Below are 23,156 nucleotides of genomic sequence, written 5' to 3'. Positions count from 1 at the left end.
TAAATTAGGTTCGGCGGAAACTGGGGGCTCGGAGGGTGATTCTTGCTCGGACTGGGGGAATGGAGGGATCCTCACCAGTTGGAACGTGAGGGGATTGGGGTTCTATCTCCCTCCCGACCCAGGGAGATTGGAGACCTCTTAGATTCTGGATAGCGGGGACCTGAGAAGGAGGACTGGGGGGCCCCAGATCCGGAACCGAGCTACCTTGAAGGCACCGGGAAGCGCTTCATTCCGAGAGGGCGTTCCCGCGACCCGGCCCCCGTGCCGGGGTGGATGGGGGGTGCGGCCGCGCCCAGGTCCCGGCCCACCTCGGGATTCGGGGTCTCTCTCGCCCTCGGGGACCCGGGAGCCCGGCGGGAGCGGGGTCCCGGCGCCGCCGCCTCCGCGGGCGCCCGGGCGGACCGGCGAGCGCTGGGATTTATGCTCGCAGGGCGGCGGGGGGAGGAGCCGGCAGGTCGGCCCCCGGCGGGCCCTCCCCTCGGCCGTCCCCGCCCGCCCGCCTGAGCGGGGTCGGGGGAGGGGGCAGCATGGCCTGTCCGTCCGGCCCCCTTCGCCGCGCTCCTCATCTGCCCCGCGCCGAGCGCTGCCGCCGCCGCCGCCGCCGCCGCTCCGCTGCCCGCGCCGCCCGCGGCTCCCGATGGAGACTGACGCGCCCCAGCCCGGCCTCGCCTCCCCGGACTCGCCGCACGACCCCTGGTACGGCCCGGCCCGGCCCGGCCCGGCCTTACTGGCCCGCGCCCGCCCCGGCCCCGCCAACATGGCCGATCCGGGTCGGGCCGGGCCTCCCCGGGGCCCGGGCCCGCGCCCCCTGCGCCCGGGCGCCCGGCGCTCACGCGGGCCCTTTGTGTCTCTCCTCCTCCCGCAGCAAGATGTTCATCGGGGGACTCAGTTGGCAGACTACGCAGGGTGAGCGAGCCCGGGAGCGCCCGCCGGCCCGGCTGGGCACCCGGGACCCCCCGGCGCCCCGGAACCGGACACCCCAGCTTGGCCCTGCGCCCCGCTGACCCCGGGCGCCTCCGCGCCCTGTTTCGCGCCCCGCCCGGGGACCCCGAGAGCGCAGAGCGATCGGCTAGCGCGCACGGCCCAGCGGGTGGAGGGGAGGAGATGAGGGGTTCAGGGGGCATCGGGGGGTGGGCTGAGCCCCCGGGACCCGCCGGCGGCAGCGCCAACTCCGCTCGCACCTGCGGCTCAAACTTTTGTGAGGCGGCTCCCGGAGCGGCGGGAACCCGGCCGGAGCCGTCCCCCCTCCAGCCCAGCTCGGCCCTCGGCTTCCTGGGGCCCCCAGTGGGCGCCAGGAGGCTCCACGGGAGCCGGGTGAGGACCGGGGGTGGGGGAAGCGGTGGAGAGCGTGCAGCCTGCTTGGCGCGGGGGCGGCCGGGCCGAGCCGGGGTCACTGGGGGCAAAGGACGCGGGAAGGGGGGAAGGGCGCGGGGCGCGGGCTGGTCCGAAGGCGGGTGTGTGGTTACAGAAGGGCTGCGCGAATACTTCGGCCAGTTCGGGGAGGTGAAGGAGTGTCTGGTGATGCGGGACCCCCTGACCAAAAGATCCAGGTGAGCCCCTCACCCCCTCCTCCTGCTCCCGGCTCGCCCCCCTCCGCCGCCACTCACTGCCTTGTAACCATCTGCCTCTCCCTCACTACCGTGCGCAGGGGTTTCGGCTTCGTCACTTTCATGGACCAGGCGGGGGTGGATAAAGTACTGGCGCAATCGCGGCACGAGCTCGACTCCAAAACAGTGAGTGGCCCTCGGGGCTTCGGGGGTCCTTGGGGAGAGGGAGGTCGCTGGAGGAGAGGGTCAGGCCTCTCCCCAGGGGACAGTTGGATGGGGTCCTGAAGGAAGGAGGGAGTTTTCTGAGTAGAAGGGCTGCCACACACTGAAACTTTGTCACTAGAGTTGAGGGGAGACGGAGCAGGAAAATCCCAGGCCAGCTAGGAGATGTTGCATCCCCCCAACCCCTCCAGTACCGGTGAGGGAAGACGCAGCTACCATCCCCTCCCTGTACATACTAATCTTGATGCCTCAGAGAGGAGCTTGGGGTGGGGCTAGGTCCCTCCCCTAGCCCAAATTGGGTGAGTCAGGGCTGCAGTGACCCACCCGTGGCTTCTCCGAACTCTAACTAGTATTTGGCTCCCCCCACCCCATTACAGACCAATGGCAAAGCATCATTGAATCCCCCTCCCTTCTTCCTTCCCTCCCTCCTCCCCTGACTTTTGGTCAATGAGCTCCTTGCTTTGTGTGGAAGACGTGAACCTGCTTTGCCCATGAAGGGATTTATGAGAAGGGAGCTAGCTTGCCTGGAGACAACGCTTTCCAGCTAGATCTGAGGAGAAGCTGCTTGCTGGGCATTCAAACTCCGGGAACATTTTGCTGCTGTCTCACTGCTCCCCCAGTGTCTTGGGCCCTGCAGGGGGCGCTGGCACAGGCCCCAGCTCAAGGGGAGAGGGAAGAGGAGAAAGCAGAGGAGGGGTTCCTCTGTGATGGGGTGACTGTCTGCCAGGGGGCCGGGACAGTGCGATCTGTCACCACACTCCCCCACTCTCCTCCAGCCCTGGGCCTCCCTGCTTGGGTCAGTCATTGGCTCCTGTTTACCTGCAACAATAGCTGGTTGTGCCCAAGAATTTGTTAAATTACCTCCTGTCCCCAGCTCCTGTTATCTCTGCCCAGTGGCTCCCACTCCTGCTCGCAGTAATGAGCAAATGAGGCCAGGCCTCAACTTTGCCGGCTCTGAAAGGATCTTCTTGGCGCAGACTGAGTGACCCAAGCTGGGAATGGAGAGACAGTGGCCTATTGTTTTTGGTGATTATCTGCCATCAAGCTGCCTGTTCTCCTACCATCCCCTGTCCTCAGAATGCACTGATGGCTTCTGCAGCGCTCAGGAAGCAGAGATTTTGGGGCTGGGGCTGGAGCTGAGGGCGGGGGCATGGAAGATGGATAAGGGGAAGAGAGACGTGAGGAAGGAGGATGAGACGGGCATCCTTCTGAGATTTGGGACTTGAAAAGGGCAAGGGCTTTGTGTTTGGCATTCTCCAGCCTGGGAAGGGAGGTTTATTGTGGGGAGTCTATTTTGGGTTCTGACTTTCACCTGTTATTTACTTGTTGGGTTTTATGTTGCCAGCTGTGAGTCAGAGTGGAGGTAGGGTGTGTCAGGGGTTGGGTGTGCGTGACTCTGCAGGACATAGCTTGGGTACCATCTCCCCATCAGTGTCTGCACATGGGGACTGTCTGAGGTGTGCTCTGGTAGCCTCCAGGAGAAATAGAAGGACGAACATGTCCATCGAGGTACGAAATCATACCTTCGGACAGGAGAATGGGCAGCTGTGATTATCCCTGGAGCCCCTTGGCATTTGGGGAGAGAGGAGGCATTGCCCAGTGTGGATTTTGGAGGTTCCTTCTCTGTGGGTAGATTCCAGAGGGGGAACCAGGGAGGCTGGCCCTGGTTTGTGCCATTTGGGCAGTGAGGGACCAGAGCCCGTTGCCTAGAACTAGGCTGAGTTTTGAATGGAAGGAACTCTGGGGAAAGATAGATCTTCCCTGCGATTGGCTGGTGAACTTCTGAGTGGTTTCCACCCATGTGAGTGGCAAGAAGCTCTGAAATGACCGGGCCTCATAGATCGTGCATTGATCACAGTGTCTTGTGCTCTGGCTTTTGCTGTTTGTCAGTACGAATATAGTACCCAGGAGTACCCAGGTGCATCTTGCTTTTCCCCTTTGGTTGTTCACAGCCAAGGGCAAAGGTGGCCTGCTGGTAATAGCACCTTTGTTTGTGCAATGAAGGGCAGTTCACAAAGGAATGCTTTCACCTGCATTATCTCATTTGATTCCCTGCAGCTCCCTCTGGGAAAAGTGGGTGCTATTGTCCCCACTTTGCAGATGGGGGAACTGAGGCTCAGAGGGATCAGGCAAGTTACCAAGATCACAGGCTTGGCCAGGGGCCCAAAGTTTCTGAGTTCAAATCCCGTGTTCTTGCGTGTCACCAAACCTGCGCTCTGCTTCACCCCAAGCCGAGCTGTATTATCAGGGAACTGTTTGTTTGCGGCCTCAAGAAGGGCTGTTAGATGTCGATGGTATTGGGAAAACAGAATTGAGTCTACCCTTGGTGGTTTATGAACTGTTATCTTGAAGCCTTTTTCAGGCAAAGAGTGTTTCCATTCACAAGGCTTCCGAAGTCTGGATCGCATACCTCACCTGGACAGGTATCTGTCAGGCAGGAAGGCCCTCGATATACCTGGTGCTGGAAGGAATAACACTTTGTTTACTTTTTTCTGGTTCTTGCTGAGGGCTAGACAACAAGTGCTTTGTAAGCATTACCTCAAATAATCTGCAGACAGCCCTTTGAGGTGGATGTTAGTATTGGTCCATTTTGCTGGTGAGCTCAAGCCTGAGGCTCAGAGAGGTTAAGTAATTTGTGCAAGCTCTCACAGCTGGGAAGCAGTGTAAGTGGGATTCGAACCCAACAGCCTGGCTCTAGGGCCTAAATGCTTGACTGTTACATTTTCCTGCCAGAGGCTGTGGTGGTTTCTGTCACCTCTGTGTCCTGGGATGAGAGAGGTCCTCAGATCTTCAGGCTGAGTGTGATAACCAACGCCCCTCTACCTCTTTCTTCCCTTTCAGATTGATCCCAAGGTGGCCTTTCCTCGGCGAGCACAGCCTAAGGTAGGTATGTGTGTGTCTGGGAGCAGCTGTGTACAACCGGCAGTGATTTTCCCAGCATTCCCTTCTATGGAAGAGGCTTCTGGTTGGATTGTTAATGGCATGGACTGGGATGGGAGGAGGGACGATTCTTCACGTCCTTGTTCTGTGAATTGCAGACACCATGCATTTTTCCATCTGTTGAGAGAAGGAGGAACCCCTCAGGTGATTCATTGCCCTGTATTTGAAGCCAGTACACTTTGGACCCTGGGTCTAATTCTGACTCTGGAGATCACAGCCTCTGTGCCCAGCACCTCTGGGAGGTCAAACACAGCCCAGACTTACCCTCTGAGGCTGAGCTAAAGTCAGGCCAGGGAGCTACCTCTGACCCCCCCAATTACCACCCCCCGCCTCTGGGGTGAGGTGTGTTGGGCTTGCAGAGTGGGAAGGGACCATGATGTCTGCCACCTGTTATCTTTCAAGTTGGGTGACTGTGGCTGCCCTCCCAAGTATTCTTTTTCCCTGGTGCTGTGGCGAGTTTTTCTGGGTGTATGGAAAACAGATTTCTGAGCAGTTGAGCTATACAGAACTCAAAACTTTTGGTGCAGGACAGGGGCCTATTCCAGGGCCCAGGGCAACTAGCCACATCTTAATTTTTAAGCAGTCGAAAACAGGAGACAGGCGGAAGGCTGACTACAGTACAGAGATCAAGACCCCTGAGACTGCTGATTTATCATGTGTCCTGGGACTAGGTCCCTCTCCAGAAGATCTCAATTCCCCCTTTGCAAGGGGTCGGTGGGAACTAGGATGCTTTAAGATTTTGAGTCATGGCGCCCAGCTCCTGCCACAGCAAAGGGAGAGAGGCAGGTTTTAGGAGACAGGAAAAGGGCATCACTGGAAGAGTCCAGCAGAGGGCCTGAAAGCAATTATGAAGCAGGTATTTGAAGGAAGCCGCACCAGGGAGCACATGGTCGGAATTGGGTTAATTCCATTAAGCAGTTTGGTGACAGAAGGTGCTTTAGTGTTAGGATGGGGCTGGGAATTGCCATGGATTAGCCATGCGCTCCTGGGGTAATTAGGACCATGTGTTCTTCCTAAAACAGGGCTGGGGCCACGGGGCAGCCAGAGGTTGGGTTGGGAGGAGGTTGATGAAGAAAATGTCGGTGTTGAGTTCAGGGGGACCCTGGGATGGGCCTTGGCCTCTCCCAGGAGGGGCTGGTGGGGTCTTTGAGGTAGGCTGTAGGTCTGGGTCTCTAAGCCACCCCCTTCCTTACACAGACCCCAGGAAGCGAGCCAGCCAGGGTGTGGGGTACACAGCTGCCCGTTACAGGCCTAGAGGCAGGGGTCCAAGGGGGAGCTCGCGGGGAGGGGGAGCTTCCGAGTAGCTGGGGCCACAGAGAGCTTGTCAGCTGGCGCCCTGGCAGGAGGGCTGGAGCCCCTGCTGGTGGCAGTAGGCCACAGGACTCAGATGCCCACTTTCTCATTCCCTGCCCTAACAGATGGTGACTCGAACGAAGAAGATCTTTGTTGGGGGGCTATCAGTAAACACCACGGTGGAAGACGTGAAGCAGTATTTTGAGCAGTTCGGGAAGGTGGGTCAAAACTGGGGGTGCTGGCTGGGGGGTATAAAAGGCCTGTAGAATTTTGGTCAGTAGCAAGTGGAGTCCAGCCAGGTCATTCCAATTCCTGCAAGAGTTGAAAAGGGGGCTGGGTCCTTTTGTGGGTGAGACTGGGCCAACCCACCGTTCAGGCTCCTGGCCTATCTGTGGGCTTCGGACTCTGGACACGTCCCCAGGGAGAGAAGCCACACAGTAGCTGTCCCTGTTGTTGCCCTTCTCCTGCTTATCTTCATTCTCCTGAGGGAGGCTGTGCTCCCGAAGCCAGTTCAATCCAGTCACCCCTTGGCCTCCTGGGAGTTTGCACCTGTCCAGTCCACGGGCGGTTGTACCTTCCCCCACTCCTTCCTGGTGAGGATGATAAGGAAGCAATAAATATGACTCCCAGTTGTACTCAGGACCCTCCTTGCACAGGTGGGAGCTGAGGGGGAGGGTGCCGATCTCTTAGCTATTGGGGAGGGGCTGAAGAGACCACCCCAAATTCCTGATCAGTCCCGGAGGACTGCTTCTTAGCTCTGAGGTGCATGGAGCTTACATTTCTGGGCCATTTAGTCCATGCAGAAGCAGATGTGGTGACATCAGACAATAGGATGTCCCCAGAAAGGGGAGCAATGTGAACATCAAGGTCCCATGGAGAGATGGCTAGGAGGGGACCAAGTTTTAAGTCTGGGGCTGAAGTAGGGCTGCTGTGCTTAGTGCTGGGGTCCCTGGTCTTTTCTAACGTGAGACAGGCTGCAGGCTGGATCCCACTTTCCCGTCAAGGCTCTTTCAGTTCCCTGTTAGGCAAAGGGCACAGGAGAACGTGGCTTGGGAATGGGATGTGAGCTGGGGACTGGGTGGGTTTCCAGCCCCACCCCTCCGTCTCTAGGGTAGAGGGGGAGAGGGTGGGAGGTCCCCTGGCCAGCGGATGCTGGCGATGCGAGGGCCAGAGGCCTAGGCTCAGGCGCCTCAGCGGGGACCCGGGCACAGGACCCAGGGCAGGTCGGCCGCCTGGGCCCCAGAGGGAAGGGCGCTCCTGGGAAGCAGCAGGCCCCGCTCGGCTCCGGTGGGGTGTCTTTGTGTCTGAGCGCCGAGCATTAGAGCTCGCACTAATCTGATCCAGCAGCTGTGATTGGAGGCCGCCTGCCCCCGGGGCCGGCGTTGCCATGGCAACCGGGCCCCAGGAGAAGCCGTCAGCGGCCGCGTCTTTTGTTCGGGCCTAAATCGGCGTTGGCATGTGAAACCGGCCCGGGGAGGCCAGGGGGAGCTGGAGAATAGGCTGCCAGGGAGCGAGGGGGACAGCCGGGAATGCCAAGGGCCCCGCGGCGGGGGGCCTCCCGCCCGGATCGAGGGGCCGCCGCCGAGGGGGGAACAATGGTCAGCCGCCATGGCTGCCACTCAGGCTTAGCGGCCGCCGAACTTGGCGGCTCCCACTGGTCAGCAGGCCTCGGCCGCCTCCCCTCCCCCCGCCCGAGCCCCCCTGCCCCTGGGTTCCCATGGAGACCAAAGCCTATTAAGGACACTGGGCTGGGAGCCTCTCTCCCCTCAGCTGGCCCCAGGAGGGGGACACTGGTGGGGGTCCCCTGGACCCCCAGCCACTTTCCTTGCTCTGTGCCCTGGCCTCAACCCCGGAGCCCCAGTCTGGGTCTGTCCAGCCAAGGCCCAGGTTGAAGGGTCTGGGGGGCCAGGGCTGGTAGAGTGGGAAGGTTGGGTGGAGGAAGGGCTGTGGATTTGGGCTGAATCAGTTATGGGTCCGGCAGGAGCTCAAAGCTGCAGGATGGGGGAGGAGGGTGTGGCTGGTTCATCTACTCATTCGTTCAAAAAATAATCACAGTAGCACAAGTCCAGGTGCTCAGTAGGGTGGTCATGGTCATAACTGGCACAGGCACTGTCTTCATGGAACCTTCAAAGCCAGTGGTGTCCAGCTGTTCTGTCTCTAGCTTTGCCACCCTCCCCCATGTGACTGTGGGTAAGCCCCTCTATAATAAAAGTATTAATAATAATAATAATAATGGCTGTTATTCATTAAGCACTTACTGTATCCCAGGTACTATGAGTTAAGAGTGTTACATGCACTATCTCATTTAACTCCTCCCTATAAGACACTGTTTATACCCATTTTACAGATGAAGAACTTGAATCATAGAGACATAAAGCTGCTTGCCAAGCTTACTTTCCAATTCCAGCCTGTCCTACTCAAAGCTTGTGCTTCTATCACAAGCCTCCTTTCCGGGTTTCTCTTTTCCCTGTGCTAAACATGCATTGTCCTTCCAGTTTGGACGGTCTAGCTAATTTGGGATGTGGGCTCAGAATGGGTCCATAGCATGGGAGTTAGGGTGGCACTGTGCTGCAGGGCCCTGGGGCAGGAGGCTTCTTGGGAAGGGAGATGTAATTTCCCCCTGAGATTCTCCAGGGATCCAGCTGCCTCCTGTCTCAGTGGAGGTGGGGTGGGGGGTATGTGTGTCCTGGTTCTCCCAGGGGAAAGTCAGGGGCCCAGTGCCGCTTGGTGCCTAAGAAGAACTGGAGGACCACCCAGTTCAGGGGCTGCCCTTTCCACTTTAACAAGGCAGATGACGGCCTGGAAAGAGAGCAAAGGAGAGTGGGGAAGAGGCTGTGCCCCAAGGCCTCAGGAAGTTTTCCTTTATCCCTTGGGTGTCTGACCATTTGGGGGAGGGTCAGCAGCTGGAGTGGGATGTGGAGGGGGGAGAGGCAGTATCAGAGGCAGCCCTTGATTTCCACCGAGGATGAATCAGACCTTAGCTTAACCCCATGAGACAGCTGACACTGGCTGAAGAATTAAGAGGGCAAGGAGGGAAGCAGCAGATGTAGGCAAAGGGAAGCTGGGACTGCAGAAGGGAAGCGAAGGACTTTGGCTGTCCATGTATCCAAGAGGATGCCTTGAGGGAGTAGCAAGAAGAGAAGACTGGAGTCCAAGGGATGGGGGATAATATAGACCCTCCTCCTTCCTCCACCCCTTTCCCCTCCCCCAGTCAGTGGGAGGCAAGAAGCCCAGGCACTGAACTCTACTTGCTTTAATTACAGCCTCTAGCAAAAGGAAACCTCAATTAGAGGAAAAGATCTGTACCATGAGAGGAGAGTTGGGTCTGGATGGAGTAGCTGCTGTCCTCCTGGCCTTTTGCAAAAAGGAAAGAGGTTTTCACTTCCCCACCTCATATCTTACTACTATATTTTCCCCTCTAGCACCCATTCTATGCCTCCTCCTCCCAGGTTTGATCTGGGATTTGCTGGGTGACCTTGTGTAGGTGACTTCATGTCTCTGAGCCCATTTCCTTATCTACAAAATGAGGATCTTACCATGCAAGGAATATGGAGGAGAGGATGGTGGGGCAAAGTGCCAAGCATATATTTGGTGCTTAATATGTTCAGGCTGGCCCGTTGAGATTTTGGGGGTTGAATGGTAGTGCTGTGGCACCCAGTTGGGGTTGCAGATGGAAAGTTGTCCCCTACCCAGGGAGCAGGTTTAAGATAAAGCCTGGACTGGGCAAGAGGGGAACGGGTGTCGGAGCCCTTGCTCCTGGGTTGTGGTGGAGGACCCTGTGTCTTGTGGGTCATCCACGGTAGCTCTGTTTCAGGTGGACGATGCCATGCTGATGTTTGACAAAACCACCAACCGGCACCGAGGTGAGTTTGGCCCCCTCCCCCTTCCCAGGCCAGGCTGGGGGCCTGTGGTCAGCCAGGGGGCTACAGGTCACAGCTGCCCTTTCATCTCGCCTCCTGACATCCTATCCCCGAGGATCTGCATCCTCTCCGGGGCCTGGCCTTACAGAAGGCTTTTGTCCCGGCGTTTCCTGTGCTAGAAACTTGCCGAATTGCAGACACCCGAGAGGAGCAGAGGAGCAGACCTCTCCTCCCCTTGCAGCTGAGCCCTCCACCCCCGCCCCAGCCAGTGTCTGCCCAGCCGGTGTCTGCCTGGGCTTACCTTGTCCCTGGTAACCAGAGCTTAGACCTGGCCACCCCCGGGTCAGGCTGACTCCACAGCCCCAGGCAGTCTGCTCCGGCCACTGCCCCCTCGCCCCACCCTTCGGCTGAGCCCAGCCCCCAGGACCCTTGCCCCTGAACCTGTGAGCATCTGGGCCACCGGGTGTACACTGCCTGGTTGTTTTTCTCCCAAGGGCCTTGCCTTCTGAGAAATCCCATTCCAGCCCCTGGGGCACACCCAGGAGGAGGCGGGGTTGTTTCTCCAGTGCCTTCAGAGCTTTGGGCCTTTTAGCCTGTTTGGGGAGTGGGGTATGTGCTGGTGTGTGTGTGTGTTTTTTTGTCTGTGCATGTGAGGGTGTCTGTGTCTGAATAGTTTTGTAGATCTAGCGTGTCAGAGTAACTGTACATGTACACAGGGGCCTTTATGCATTTGTGAGCACTGGGGAGTGTCTCTGTGATATATGGGTACCTAGGTGTACCATATATCTGTGTATCTGTGTACAAAAATATATTTGTACACGTTCGTGTGTCTTTTTAAAAGTATTTGTGTGTGCTCTTTTCCCCTCCTTGGAAAGCATCTGAGGAAGAGAAAAGGCATGTTGAATGTTGTTTGCATCATAGCTCTGCTTCTTTCTAACTTGCTACGTGGTCTCGGGCAAGTCATTTCGCTGAGCCTTGGTTTTCACATCCGTGATTTGGGAGATGAAACCCTGTCTCATCGGGTAGTTGAGAGGTTGCTAGGCTGGGAACAAAGCTTCTTGTTAACGCTTAGACACTTGCCTGTGAGGGGGGGAGTGGTGTTCTTGGTATGACTTGGGGCTATGTTTTGACCATGAGCCCGGTTCTGAGCCTGCCTTTGCCCTCTAGGGTTCGGCTTTGTCACGTTTGAGAGCGAGGACATTGTGGAGAAAGTGTGTGAAATCCACTTCCACGAAATCAACAACAAAATGGTGAGCCGGGATTGGATGGGGTGGAGGTGCAGAGGGAGACTAGGGCTCCGGGCTGAGCCAGCCAGGGCTGCTTGGGGGTTCTGCAGGCAGGCAGAGGGGCCTCACAGTCAGTGGGGCAGAGCCAATTCTCCCACCCCCTGAAAATCTGGACAGGAAGACAGTGGCCCACAGCTGTGAGAAAGCATGGCTGGTGGGCTCAGAGGGACCCGGGTTGAAATCCTTACTCGGCCGCTTACTAGTCTAGTCATTGAGCAGATGACTTCCCCTCTCTGAGCCTCAGTTTCCTCATCTGTAAAATGAGAGTGGCAGCAGTACCTCCATCATAGGGTTGGTGTAAGCATTCGATGAACTACTGCTTGCAAAGCTGATCTCTAGCACTCTGTGATCCCTCCAGAAATGGTAACCATGAAATTAACAATAAAGAGGCCTGCCAGGGAATAGGAGGGTGACCTGTGTCTATAGGAGGGAATGACTGCCAGGTCTCATTGCAGGTGGAATGTAAGAAAGCTCAGCCAAAAGAGGTGATGTCACCGACTGGCTCGGCCCGGGGGAGGTCTCGAGTCATGCCCTATGGAATGGACGCCTTCATGCTGGGCATCGGCATGCTGGGTATGTGCTAGGCCTGCATCTGCGGCTTCTTCCTGCCCGAAACTGCTCCCAGGGCTACCAGGGGCTGCATGGGTGTTGCATCTCCTCGGTGGTCTGCCCTCCTGTCTGAGTGGTTGGGTAGGAGTGTGGACCGAGGATCTCAGGTCTGCCCGTCCTAATGAAGGTAGGCCGATTTGGTTGTAGGGTGCTGCCCTCTGGTGGTGACCAAAAGAATGGTCCAGCTGCTCCTCATTAATTGGTCCTTCCGTCCATCCGTCCATTCTATTTGTCCACCCATCTGTCCAGTAAACAGTTATTGAGCAACTATAAATGCCAGGCCCTATGCCAGGAATTACAACAGTGACTTTCCTTGGAGCTTTATGGTCTGGCAGGGGAAAAAAATAAGTAAGAACATAAATAAATAGCTTTAGGATGAGAATTATAGGATGCCAAGGGAGCATGGTCATAGCAAAGTTGACCAAGATTTGGAGAAGCTAAGAAAGAAGTCACATTTAAGCTGAGTCTGTGGGTTGAGTAGGAGCTAGTTACGGGAGGGCAGGGAGCAGGGGAGGGAAAAAGTGGTCAGGCAGATGGAACAGCATTTACAGACACAAAGGCCTCTGGGAAGGTAGAAAGAAGGCTGCTTCTTCTTGTTCATTCAACTAATATTTATTGAGCAGCTTCTGAGAGAGAGGACCTGCCTTCATGGGGGTTCCCATCAAGTGGGAGACAGAAGTGAATTGGCAGTGTCACCACAGTGATTGGAGGCTGTGGGAGGCCCAAGGAGGCACTTAAATCCACCTGGGGGTCAGGGAGGCTCCCTGGAGAAGGTCAAGGTTACCGTGAGCCTTGCAAGTTGAGCACGAATCATCAGTGCTTGGGACCCACGACTGAGGGTGAAAAGTCTGAGCTGGGCCCCCAGGAAGGTCACAGTCTCCCTGGAGAGACAAGATGTATATACACAGAAAGAGAACAGTACAAGGGGGTCTTTATGCTGGGGATGGGGGAGGGGTGCTCTGGGGACTCAGAGGAGGGGGTATAGCATGGGCTAGAGGGTCAGGAGTGGGATCACAGATAGAGGGGGTGAGGAATGTACCCGCCAAGTGGAGCATTGTCTTCTCCTGAAGTTTTTTGTTTTAACTTTTTATTTGGAAGTAATTTCAAATTTTCAGAAGAGTTGGAAAAATAAAGTAGTACAAAGACCATCCATATACCCTTTACCATATTCACCTATCGTTTATATCATACCCATTTTGCTTTTATCATTTTCTCTGTATGTGTATGTGTGTACACACACACACACACACACACACACACAGTACACTTGTGATTTTTCCCTGAATCATTTGAGGGTAAATTACATGCATTATGGCCCTTTACCCTTAGATGATTCACTGTGTGTTTCCCAAGATTAGGGATGTTCTTTCATGAAACCACATTATAATTATCAATTCATACATTTATACTGATACAATATTTTAATCTAATCTATTATCTATTTTCTGATTTTTATCAGTTGATCCCATAATGTTCTTTATAACTATTTTGTCCTCCAGAACAAGTTCCAGGCTAGAATAAAGTATTGAATTTAGTTGTTCTGTCTCTTTAGCCTCCTGTGGAATATTGAGAAAATTTTCTTTTCAAAGCAATTCATTAGCTGGTTTCACCCCATTTAAAAAGTGGGGTGGGGGGGGCGGAAAAGAAAACCTCTAACCAGTAGTGAGAATTGTGGTTAAGAGACTTGGAGCCAGTCAGATCTGAATTTGAATCCCAATTACACCATTATTACTCACTAGGTGATCCTTCTTTCAAAGCTGCAAATATCTATTATAATATATGTATACTAAGTAGCAGGTACCGTGTTGGTGTTTTGGAGAGACAGAAATAAAAGATGGGGAAGACAGAAAATCAGCACTTAAAGAAATCCTGGGATAAGTTCAGATACTGGTCATCAGTGCTATGAAAGAGAAAAACCAGAGTGACATGATAAATATTGAAAGGGAAAAACCAGGGAGGGTGACATGATGAATACTGTAACTGATGAAAGGGAGGTCTCTTGTGTGATGACCTCTCTGAGGAGGTGACATTTGAGCTGCGTCTTGCACAATGAGAAGGACATAGTTATGTGAAAACCCGGGGAAGAGTGTTCCAGGCAGAGGAATCATCATGTGCAAAGGCCCCGGGGTGGGAAAGAGCTTTGTGAATTTGAGAAACAGCAGGGAGGCCAATGTGGCTGGAGCAAAGTGAGAGAGGGGCAGGGTGTATATGAGGACAGGATGGAGGCAGGAGCCAGAGCATGAAGGGCCTTGATAAGAGTTTGGATTATTCTCAGCTAATAAGTGTCACCTCTCTGAGCCTTAGTTTCTCTATCTGTAAAATGGGGCTCCTAATAGTACCTCTTGGGATTCTTATGAGGTTTAAGGAGAGAGTAAAGTGTGCAACAGGCTTTGCACAGGGCTTGGCATGCAGAAGGTATATGGTAAATATGACTGATTATTATTCATGATACAAGGTGGGGAGGGAAATGAGAGGCTCACATCCTTCCCCGCTGAGCTGTAGGTAAGGCATCTGACACTGGTCCCCTTGCCCTATCAGGTTACCCTGGTTTCCAAGCCACGACCTACGCCAGCCGGAGTTATACAGGCCTTGCCCCTGGCTACACCTACCAGTTCCCTGGTAAGTTCTGCCCAGTGTCCCTCTGCTGCCAGCATGTCCCTGGTTCCCGGGCAATCTGACTCCTCACGGGCGGTGTCTGGGGGTGCATGGCATGGGGGAGGTCTGCCTGCTGGAGGCTTGGAAGGAAGGGCATGTCTGAGGAAGGAGCGCCTCTCCCCACCCATCCCCCCCTCCCCTCCCCAGAAGCTGGGGGGGGCTCCCCGTGTGGCCCTGCATGGCACCCCTCCCTCCCAGGCTGATCTCTGCCCGCCTCTTGCCTTTCTCTGCTCCCTACCCGCCTCCGGGGTTGCCACTTCCACCAAAAGGGCATTGGGCTTGTGGGGGCAACCTCCCTGAGGGCCAACATTGGTTGTGTCCTTACGGACTCACCTATAATGACCATGTGCTACTCTGAGCCCCTTTCAAGGCAGACAAGACCTTTGGAGACCCTGAACGCTGAAAAACAATTTAAAAGCAAGATGATCACCACCCTCATTTGTAATTCAAAATAAAAACAACACTAGGCCTTCTCATAAGTGGCGAGAAGCCCAACAAAGTTCTGAGCTTTCCCATGATGACTATTCAATGTTTTTTTTAATATCAAATTTCATATTTTTGCAAGGCTTTTGTTTGTTTGTTTTCTGGTCTTATTTTTCTAGAGGTCCCCTAAGCACTTGCACCTTGGGCAGTCCAGCTTGGAATTCTCTATACACATGTAGTTGTCTAGTTCTGACAGTAATCTCTGGGGGAAGGCATGGTGAGCCCCATCTTCTAGGTGAGGAAATGGGCTCAGAAGGGAAAAGTGACTGCAAAGATGACTCAGCTAGGAAGTGGCAGAGCTGCTCTAGGGTCATCGCTTCCCATCAATGTTACCTTCCCAGCTCCTCCCCGCCCCTCAAAGAAAATAGGAGGAAAGATGGATTCTGGGAGATATTTTAGTGCTATTTCAAGACTTTTAAGAAAAACAGCGGGAACAGAAGCTCCAGCATCGCCCGGTGCCCAGGGTATAGGTGGCAACTCTGCCCACTCTTCCCTTCTCTGTCTGTCTCCCTTCTCTGTGACTGTGTCTCCTTCCCCACCCTTGCCTGCTGGGGACCGTGCTCTCCCCATCCCCAGCTCTCGGGTCCTGTGCATGGCCTGTCCCCCCACCCAGTGTCCCTGTGGGTGCATTTGTCCTCCCTGGGCCATGCCCAAGAGGCCTCCCTGCATCTTCCTAAGCTGTTTTACGTTTCATTTTAGAATTCCGTGTAGAGCGGACCCCTCTCCCGAGCGCCCCAGTCCTCCCCGAGCTTACAGGTCAGTCGCTCGGATTTCGTACACCTCACAGGCCACATGGGGAGAAAGAGAATGAACCAGGGACCTTCCCAGGGAAAGCTAGTGGGACCCTTTTCTCCTGCCCTCCAGTCTATGAGGATGCAGCAGACTCGGGCACTGGCCAGTCTGTGTAGCTGCATGGCCCTTAAGGGTGGGGCATAGGGCCAAGCCCAGCAGATGGAGGCGAAGTCACTCATTCATCCATTTGACAAATATTTATCTAACGCCTCCCGTATGCCAAGCACCTTGTAGGCGCTGGGAGCCAGTGGTGAACCAGCCAGGGTCTCAAACTCAGAGCAAGGTGGGCCGGGTGGGGACGTCAGGACATGGCAGTGGGCACGGCTCCACTCAGTGCCAGCCAACCCTGCCGGGAGGGGATGCAGACCCACAACTTACAGATCTTATTTTCCAAGAGAAGCCCAAAACCCAGCTTTCACTTTCAAATGAATTTTTCAGTTATTTTCAAATGTTGGCAACCAATTTCAAATTTTTAAACCACTGCAGGCCAAATGCAACATATTTGAGGGCCGAATCCAGCCCGTTTGCAACTTCTGGGCAAGTAGGTGATGTGCTTGGCCATCCTGAGCCATTTCTCAAGCTGGAGTTTTTACTTGGGCCAGTCAGCTCAGCTCTGGAGCTGGGGCCAGGGCTGAGGCCCAGGCCAAGGGCAAGGGGCGGGGCGGTGTGGGTGCAGATGAAGTGGGCTGCAAGGGGTTTCTCTGTTCAACCTGCTTCTCCCCCCACCCCATCCCCAGACTCCCCCCGAACCTAGCCGTGTGTGGAGGACGTGAGCGTGGATGCTGCTTTAGATGAGACCTTCCTTCCAAGGGATGCTCAGGGGGGCCCCAAAATGGGGGAGGGGAAAGAGGAACCTGGGGTGAAGGAAGGGGAGGGAGTCCTGGTGGTGGGGGTGATAGAGGCTCTTCCCTGAGCAGAGTGAGTGGGGGAGCGAAAAGGGGTCTTTCCTACTCATTTCAGAACTCTTGTGTTGAGGACCTACTGTGTGGGACACTGCCAAGCCCTGGAGGCAAAGCAGGGACCAGACACCCAAACTCTGATCTGCAGAACTTGTGCTCTAGAGAGAGAGAGAAATACTTATTATACAAATGAGTAATGCTTTACTGCTGTGATAAGAGCATGCTGGATTTGCTTTGAGGAAATGCCTAACTGGGCCCCAGACCAGACCTCAGAGCCCAGCCCTGCCCTTAAAGAACCGAGGGAAGAAATATCCCCTCTGCAGACATTTTGGCCAGGGAGGACGTGGGTTCAAGGCTAAGCAGTTCTTGGAGGTCTGGGGTCCAGACTTTTCCCTCGCCTTCAAGAGACAAGGGTGTTTCCTTTGTGCATTTAATCAATATTTTTTGGGCCAAATGCTGTTCCAGGCAGTGGGGATTCAGCAGGGAATGAGACAGACGAGACCCCTGCCCTCCTGGAGCTGATAGTCTAGTGGAGGGAGACATGAATAAACAAGTAAATAAACAAGTATCAGATACTTTCTCAAGGTGAGAAGTTCCACAGGAAAATAAAACAGGGAGACGTGCTAAAGTGTTAGTGACAGGGGTGAGGGGCTGCCTCAGCAGGGGTGGTCAGGGAAGGCTTCTCAGAGGAGGTGACGTCTGAGTGAGAAGGTGCCAACTCTATGAAGACCTTAGGCAAGTTGTCTCCCAGCGGTGCAGGAACGCTATCCTAAACTTTAATCCCCTGGCCCAATGGCCTAGCCAAGGACTTTCAGGGTTGTTTTTCAGGGTCCCTAGCGTCAGGTCCAGTTCAGGGCCAGGGTCACCAAAACAGCCCCCAGGGGCACATCTTGGGATGGGAGAGGGCACATGCAAACTCCCCAGACCCTGGCTCTGGTTGGGATTGTAGCCTCTCAAGGGCTGCAGTGGCAGAGCCAAGTGGCAGGGGGCGCTCACCCCCAGGCCCGAGGGAGCTCCAGGCTCACCCGACCAATTATTTAAGCAGAGGTCCCTCCTAGTACTGTTCCTTCAGCTGACACTTATTAAACACCAACTGTATACAAGGCAGGGTACTAGGCGCTGCGGAGGTGGGGTGGGTGGGGTAGCAAACCAGGGAATAGCCAGATCCCTGTGTCTGAAGAGGGGGTCAGAGAAAATGGGATGGGGAGACTTGGAGGAAGGAGTGGTCATTTCTGCCTGGGTGGTGGTCAGGGGCCCCTGAAGCAGGGAACTGCATGCACACGATGTATCGAGGACATGCTCACGGGAGAAGGGGAGCGAAGGGAGCCGGCCAGGCAGCAGAAGGAGCGAAATGGGCTTGTGGCCTGGACTGGAGTCTAGCTTCAGCCGGATCCCACCGGGGGGTGGGGGGGAGATTAATGCACCTCCTGGTCGGTCCCTTGGGGCGACAGCCTGGCTTTTGGTACCCGTGTCAGTCAGTCACTGGCTCCAGTTGACTGGGGTTGGGAAGAGGGACATAATCTCTGTGTACCCCTGGGCTAAGTAGCCCCCGTTCAGCCAAGGGCCCTCCCTGGAGAAGGTGGCAGCTGCAGGCGACGCTCAGAGCAGCTCAGGGCGGGGGTGCACCACCCGCACCCGCTATGAGGTCTGGTTGTTCAAGTGTGTCCGTCAAGTCCAGGGGAGAAGCTGAGGATCCCAGGGAGGCCATCCTCTCGCCTCCCTTTCTCCAAGGGAGTCTTTCTGCCTGACCCCAGGGCTGCACTGACCCCTCCGAGGTGGGGTAAGGCTGGAGAGGCTCTGCCCTCATCCCCCTCTGCCCCTCAGCCACCACGCTGAAGCGCCCATACCTTTCCTTCCAGCCATTCCTCTCACCGCTTACGGACCCATGGCAGCGGCAGCGGCAGCAGCGGCTGTGGTTCGAGGGACAGGTGAGGCCTTCTGGGGTGCAGGAAGCGAGGGAGGGGGACAGGGGGCAGAGAATTCTAGAGGGGAGGGGAGGCGGCCACTGCCACCCCTTTTCAGAGGGACTCACTTATTCATTCACTCAGCGAATATGAACTGAGCACCTGGCAGGCCGGCCAGGAAGGAGACTGACGTGGTCTCTGCCCTCCAGAGCTTACAGGCTGGTGGGGCATCAGGTATTAAAAAGGCAGTCACACCGAAGGATGGCACTGCCCGCTGGGGGATGTCAGCTGTCAGAGGAGCTCACAGGCCTCTCGGGAAGGCTTCCAGGAGGTTGCACCTCTTAACTTCCCATTTGAAGGCAAACAGGAAGAAAAGTATTCCTAACAGAGGGAAGAGCAGGTGCAAAGGCTTGGAGGCCAGTTAGCATGGGTGGAGTGCAGGAGTGGGGAGTGTGGAGGAGGTGGGAGGAACCGGGTCCTGGGGAGACACTGAACATTTTAAGCAGCAGAGTGATGTCCATTTTAGAAAATGCACGCAGCTGCAGGGTGGGGACAGGTGTGAAGGGGCTCCAGAGGGGAGGGGAGGTCAGTGAAGAGGCTGCTGAGCGGTCAGACAAGAGATGATGGGGGCCCGGGCTGGGGCTTGGGGGGGTCGTGGATGGACTCTGGGGGATTTCCGGGCGGCATCCCACATGCCCCTCTGGGTTGTGGGGGTGAGGCAGGGGGGAGGGGCCAAGGTCAGGCTGGGTGGAACAGATTGGAGGGGGTGCTGGGGGGTCACAGCGGGCGCTGGGGCTATCACCGTCTTCTTTCTGGGTTGCCAGGCTCTCACCCCTGGACGATGGCTCCCCCTCCAGGTTCAACTCCCAGCCGCACAGGGGGCTTCCTGGGGACCACCAGCCCGGGCCCCATGGCCGAGCTCTATGGGGCTGCCAACCAGGACTCGGGGGTCAGCAGTTACATCAGCGCTGCCAGCCCCGCCCCCAGCACTGGCTTCGGCCACAGTCTTGGGGTGAGTGGCCGGACCTGGAGGACCCTGAAGTTGAAGGAGGGAGAGGCCTTGTCTGTCTGTGGGGGCAGAAGGGAGGCAAGAGATGACGGATGGAGAGAGTGTCACCAACCAAGGAACAGTGAGGGTTATCATTCAGTCATTCAGTGGACATTTAATGATCTCCTTCTGTATGCCAGGCATTAGATGTGCTCTGGGGATACTGTGCAAATGAGACTCACCATCTCTGCCTGCCTGGAGGCTAGATTCTAGCTCAGGGGTGCCCTACTTTTAACCAGGGTACTGGTTAATGCAGATTCCCAGGCCCTACCCTGGAGAATCTTTTAGTGGGGGAGATACGGGCAGGGCTAGAGAAGGTCTGTGCCTCACCTGGGGCTCCTGTGAGAGACAGAAGGAGCCCCTGGGCTTTCTCTGCTGCCCCCAGGAATCTAGAAGTCAAATTCTTTTCTTTCCAGGGCCCCTTGATTGCCACAGCTTTCACCAATGGGTACCACTGAAGCAGGAGGCAGGTGGCAGGAGGTGAGGAGGCGGGCAGGGGCCTTGGGGTGGGGGTGGCACTGGGAAGGTGAGTACTGGGCGGCCTAGTCTGGGACACGGCCCCCGTCCCTGCCTTCACGGAACCCACAGCCCAGCGAGGAGACAGACCTTCATCCCAGCAGTGGTCAAAGAACAGGAGAAGCGGCTCAGACTGCTCCATAAAGAATGTAAATGATAACAACAATAAGGCAGCACGTGCTGCCTCTCAGGCGAAGATTTTTTTTTTTCAGCACCCTTTTTTTTTTTTTAACTTTTGGCCGCGTTGGGTCTTCGTTGCTGCGCGCGGGCTTTCTCTAGTTGCAGCGAGCAGGGGCTGCTCTTCGTTGCGGTGTGCGGGCTTCTCATTGGGGTGGCTTCTCTTGTTGCAGAGCACAGTCTCTAGGAGCTCGGGCTTCAGTAGTTGCAGCACGCGAGCTCAGTAGTTGTGGCTCACGGGCTCTAGAGCGCAGGCTCAGTAGTTGTGGCGCACGGGCTTAGTTGCTCTGCAGCATGTGGGATCTTCCCGGACCAGGGCTCGAACCCCTGTCCCCTGCCTTGGCAGGCGGATTCTTAACCACTGCGCCACCAGGGAAGTCCCCGAAGATTTTTTAAGATTGATGATGCCTAGCAATGATGAGGGGGGAGGACAATCTGCAAATTGGCTCAGGTTTTCCAAAGGGCAGGTTTATCCAGACTAAACATTCATGCCCTTAACACAACAATTCCACATCTAGGCATTTATTTTTAAAACTACAAATAACTGAAATGCCCATCAACAGGAAAGCAGTTAAACAAACTGCATGCATACAATGGAGTATTAGTCAACTGGTAAAACAGGATACTATCAACGTATATGCGTATACAGAGAGTGAGGGGACGGGGGGACCCTGCACACACGGTCATCATGCTGTGTATGGTGGGGCACTATGTGACCCAGTGACATTTCCTTTGTTCATTCATTCATTCATTCATTCAAACAACTATTTATTGAGTACTATTCCAGAAAAGGGGGATGTAGAAGACAAACAAGGCCCCTGTCTCACTCTACAGACAAAAATCAAGTGAGCAAGTGAGATCATTCCAAACTGTGTGTGAGGGGTCTACCTACTTTAGGGGTTCAGAGGGCATCTCTGAGAAGGTTTGAACAAATCCAGCCATTCAAAAATCTATGGGAAAGAGGGTTCCAAACGGAACAGAAAATGCGAAGGGTACGAACAAAGCTTGCCTAGGAGGGGATTAGGGGAGGAGGAGGACACCTGTCTTCTGGGGGCCGCAGAGAGGCGCGGGGGCAGCGCGCCCATAACCTGCCGCTGTGTTCCAGCGCCCCGGCCTGCAGCTGACTGAGGACCACGAGTGAGCCAGCAAGGGGGCGGGGACACCTCAGCCGCAGCCGCCTTCCCCTCCCCCGCAGCGACTCGGACGCGACTGCCTGCCCCCCTCCTCCCCCGCCCCGGGCCCCGGCCCCTGCCCTGCTGCCCGCCCCCGCCGGACATCCATCGTCTGGCTCCCCTACTAACCTCCCCCTCTTCCCCAGCCTCCCCTGTCCTGCCCTGCCCGCTTTTATTTATTTTGGATTAGCCAGTTGCCCCCCACCCACCCTGGTTCTCCCCTCCCCTGTCGGGTCTGCACCCCGCTCTCCTTGCCGCGCCCCCCTAGGACTCCCGAGAAGGCTTTTGTATTTGTGCATAGCTAGAGTGAGGGCAGAGGGGGCCTGTTACAGGCCGCAGCCACAACCCTGGTTTTTTATTCCGATTTTCCCTCTTTTTCTCTTTCCTTTTTTTTTTTTTTTTTTTTAAAGAAACCGTTTTTTAAAACTATTTCTAGGTTTGTGAATGTGAAGCCCCAGGCCGCAGGGGGCAAGGGGCCAGGTGCCCCCCCCCACCAGCTGAGAACAAAATGTCTATGTGGGTGCGGGCCCCTGGCCAGCTCCCTCCAGCCCTGGAGAGGACAGGGCTGCGTAGGCCAGGCCGAGCCCCTGGAACCATCCCGTCCTGTATCATATGTAAATACTGTGAGGTGAAGCCCACACCCCTCTCTAAGACCCCTTGGGGGTGAGGGCATCGCCTCGCCCCACCCGGCAAAGGTCTCCCCTCCACCGTGTTTCTCTACCTTCCTCAGACACCGTTACTGTAAGCTTGCAGGCCTCAACTGTGGCCGAGTCAGGCCCGCTCTCTCAGGCCCTAGGGGTCAAGGCCTTGGGCCCGCTCACCCCGAAAACCCAGTGTGGGAACGAGAGAAGAGAAGGGCTCACCTGGAGCCACTGCTGGAAAGGAATTAACTCTCCAAAGGTCTCCCCCTGCCCCCTACCTAGTCGGGCCTTCATGGTTTCTGCCCTGAGCACCCCCGTAAGTGGGCATTGGGCGGGGGGGGGGCACTTCGGGAAGGGGCGGACCCCAGGGGAAAGCAAAGGGCTTCTCAGGGAACCCCCAAATTCTCTCACTGAAGTTCCCCACCAGGATGGTCCCGTGGCCAGAGCCCCTTGGCTGCCCCAAGCCCCCCGAGCCCCCTTCAAAGGAAAAAGAGGCTCAGGTCGTGACTCTTCATGAACAGCGAGTGACCAGGCTGGCATGGCAGGGCTGAGGCCCCCCCCCCCAGCCGCTGTCGTCCCCCCTCTCTGTGTCCTCTCCCCCAGGTCTGAGGCTGGGGTCCTAAGCTCCCTTCCCCATTTTAGTCCCTGCCCGTGAAAACCCCCTTTGGAGAGTTAATTGTCTGTGTGAGGTGCTTAACCTATTAGCCCTGAGAACACAAAGCAATAATCTTTGTTACCGAGATGCGCGGCTGTTTGTGTTTTTTTGGTTTTTTTTTTCTTTGTTTTTTTAAATGTTTCCTAATAAAAGAGAAGCTGCATTTTATTGGTTTTTATTTTTAATTTTCTACACGTTTGAGCTGAGTCATAAGAGACTTAGCTTCCCTCTCCTCCCCTTCCTGTGATTCCCCCACCCCACTGGGCCCATCCATGGGCTCAGGGCCCTGGAATTCCGTTTTCTGATTTGTTTGGGAAATTTTTTAAAAAGATGTTACACGGTGTTTCGAAGCCAGCAAGTTACCACCCTCCGGTGTCTCTTCTCTCCACATCTGTAACTTCTTTTTCCAGGTTTTATTTTCAGTTTTAAATTCCTAATAAATTATTTGAAAACGGGT

At 55.5% G+C, this 23,156-nt stretch overlaps 1 protein-coding gene across 5 annotated transcripts; it reads left to right on the top strand.

Annotated features, from left to right (window-relative positions):
• Positions 1-456: 456 nt before the first annotated feature.
• MSI1 (musashi RNA binding protein 1) lies at positions 457-23,155 on the top strand. 5 transcript variants are annotated; one of them, XM_059894319.1, is made up of 15 exons: positions 457-696; positions 866-906; positions 1,469-1,550; positions 1,649-1,733; positions 4,611-4,652; positions 6,128-6,220; positions 9,817-9,865; positions 11,030-11,112; positions 11,604-11,721; positions 14,296-14,376; positions 15,595-15,651; positions 18,446-18,514; positions 19,348-19,502; positions 19,955-20,018; positions 21,337-23,155. In XM_059894319.1, the coding sequence occupies exons 1-14, from the start codon at positions 638-640 to the stop codon at positions 19,994-19,996; spliced, it is 1,056 nt and encodes a 351-aa protein (XP_059750302.1). In that variant the 5' UTR covers positions 457-637; the 3' UTR covers positions 19,997-20,018; positions 21,337-23,155. The 5 variants fall into 5 exon arrangements, with proteins under 5 accessions (XP_059750302.1, XP_059750304.1, XP_059750303.1 ...); XM_059894318.1 differs by having other exon boundaries at positions 458-696; positions 19,315-19,502; XM_059894321.1 differs by lacking the exon at positions 15,595-15,651.
• The last annotated feature ends 1 nt before the right edge of the window (position 23,156 follows it).

Source organism: Balaenoptera ricei, chromosome 14, assembly GCF_028023285.1.
Source record: "Balaenoptera ricei isolate mBalRic1 chromosome 14, mBalRic1.hap2, whole genome shotgun sequence".
NCBI classification, from domain to species: Eukaryota; Metazoa; Chordata; class Mammalia; order Artiodactyla; family Balaenopteridae; genus Balaenoptera; species Balaenoptera ricei.
The sequence above is the reverse complement of the archived record's forward strand: the minus strand, read 5'-3'. Positions and strand labels throughout refer to the sequence as shown.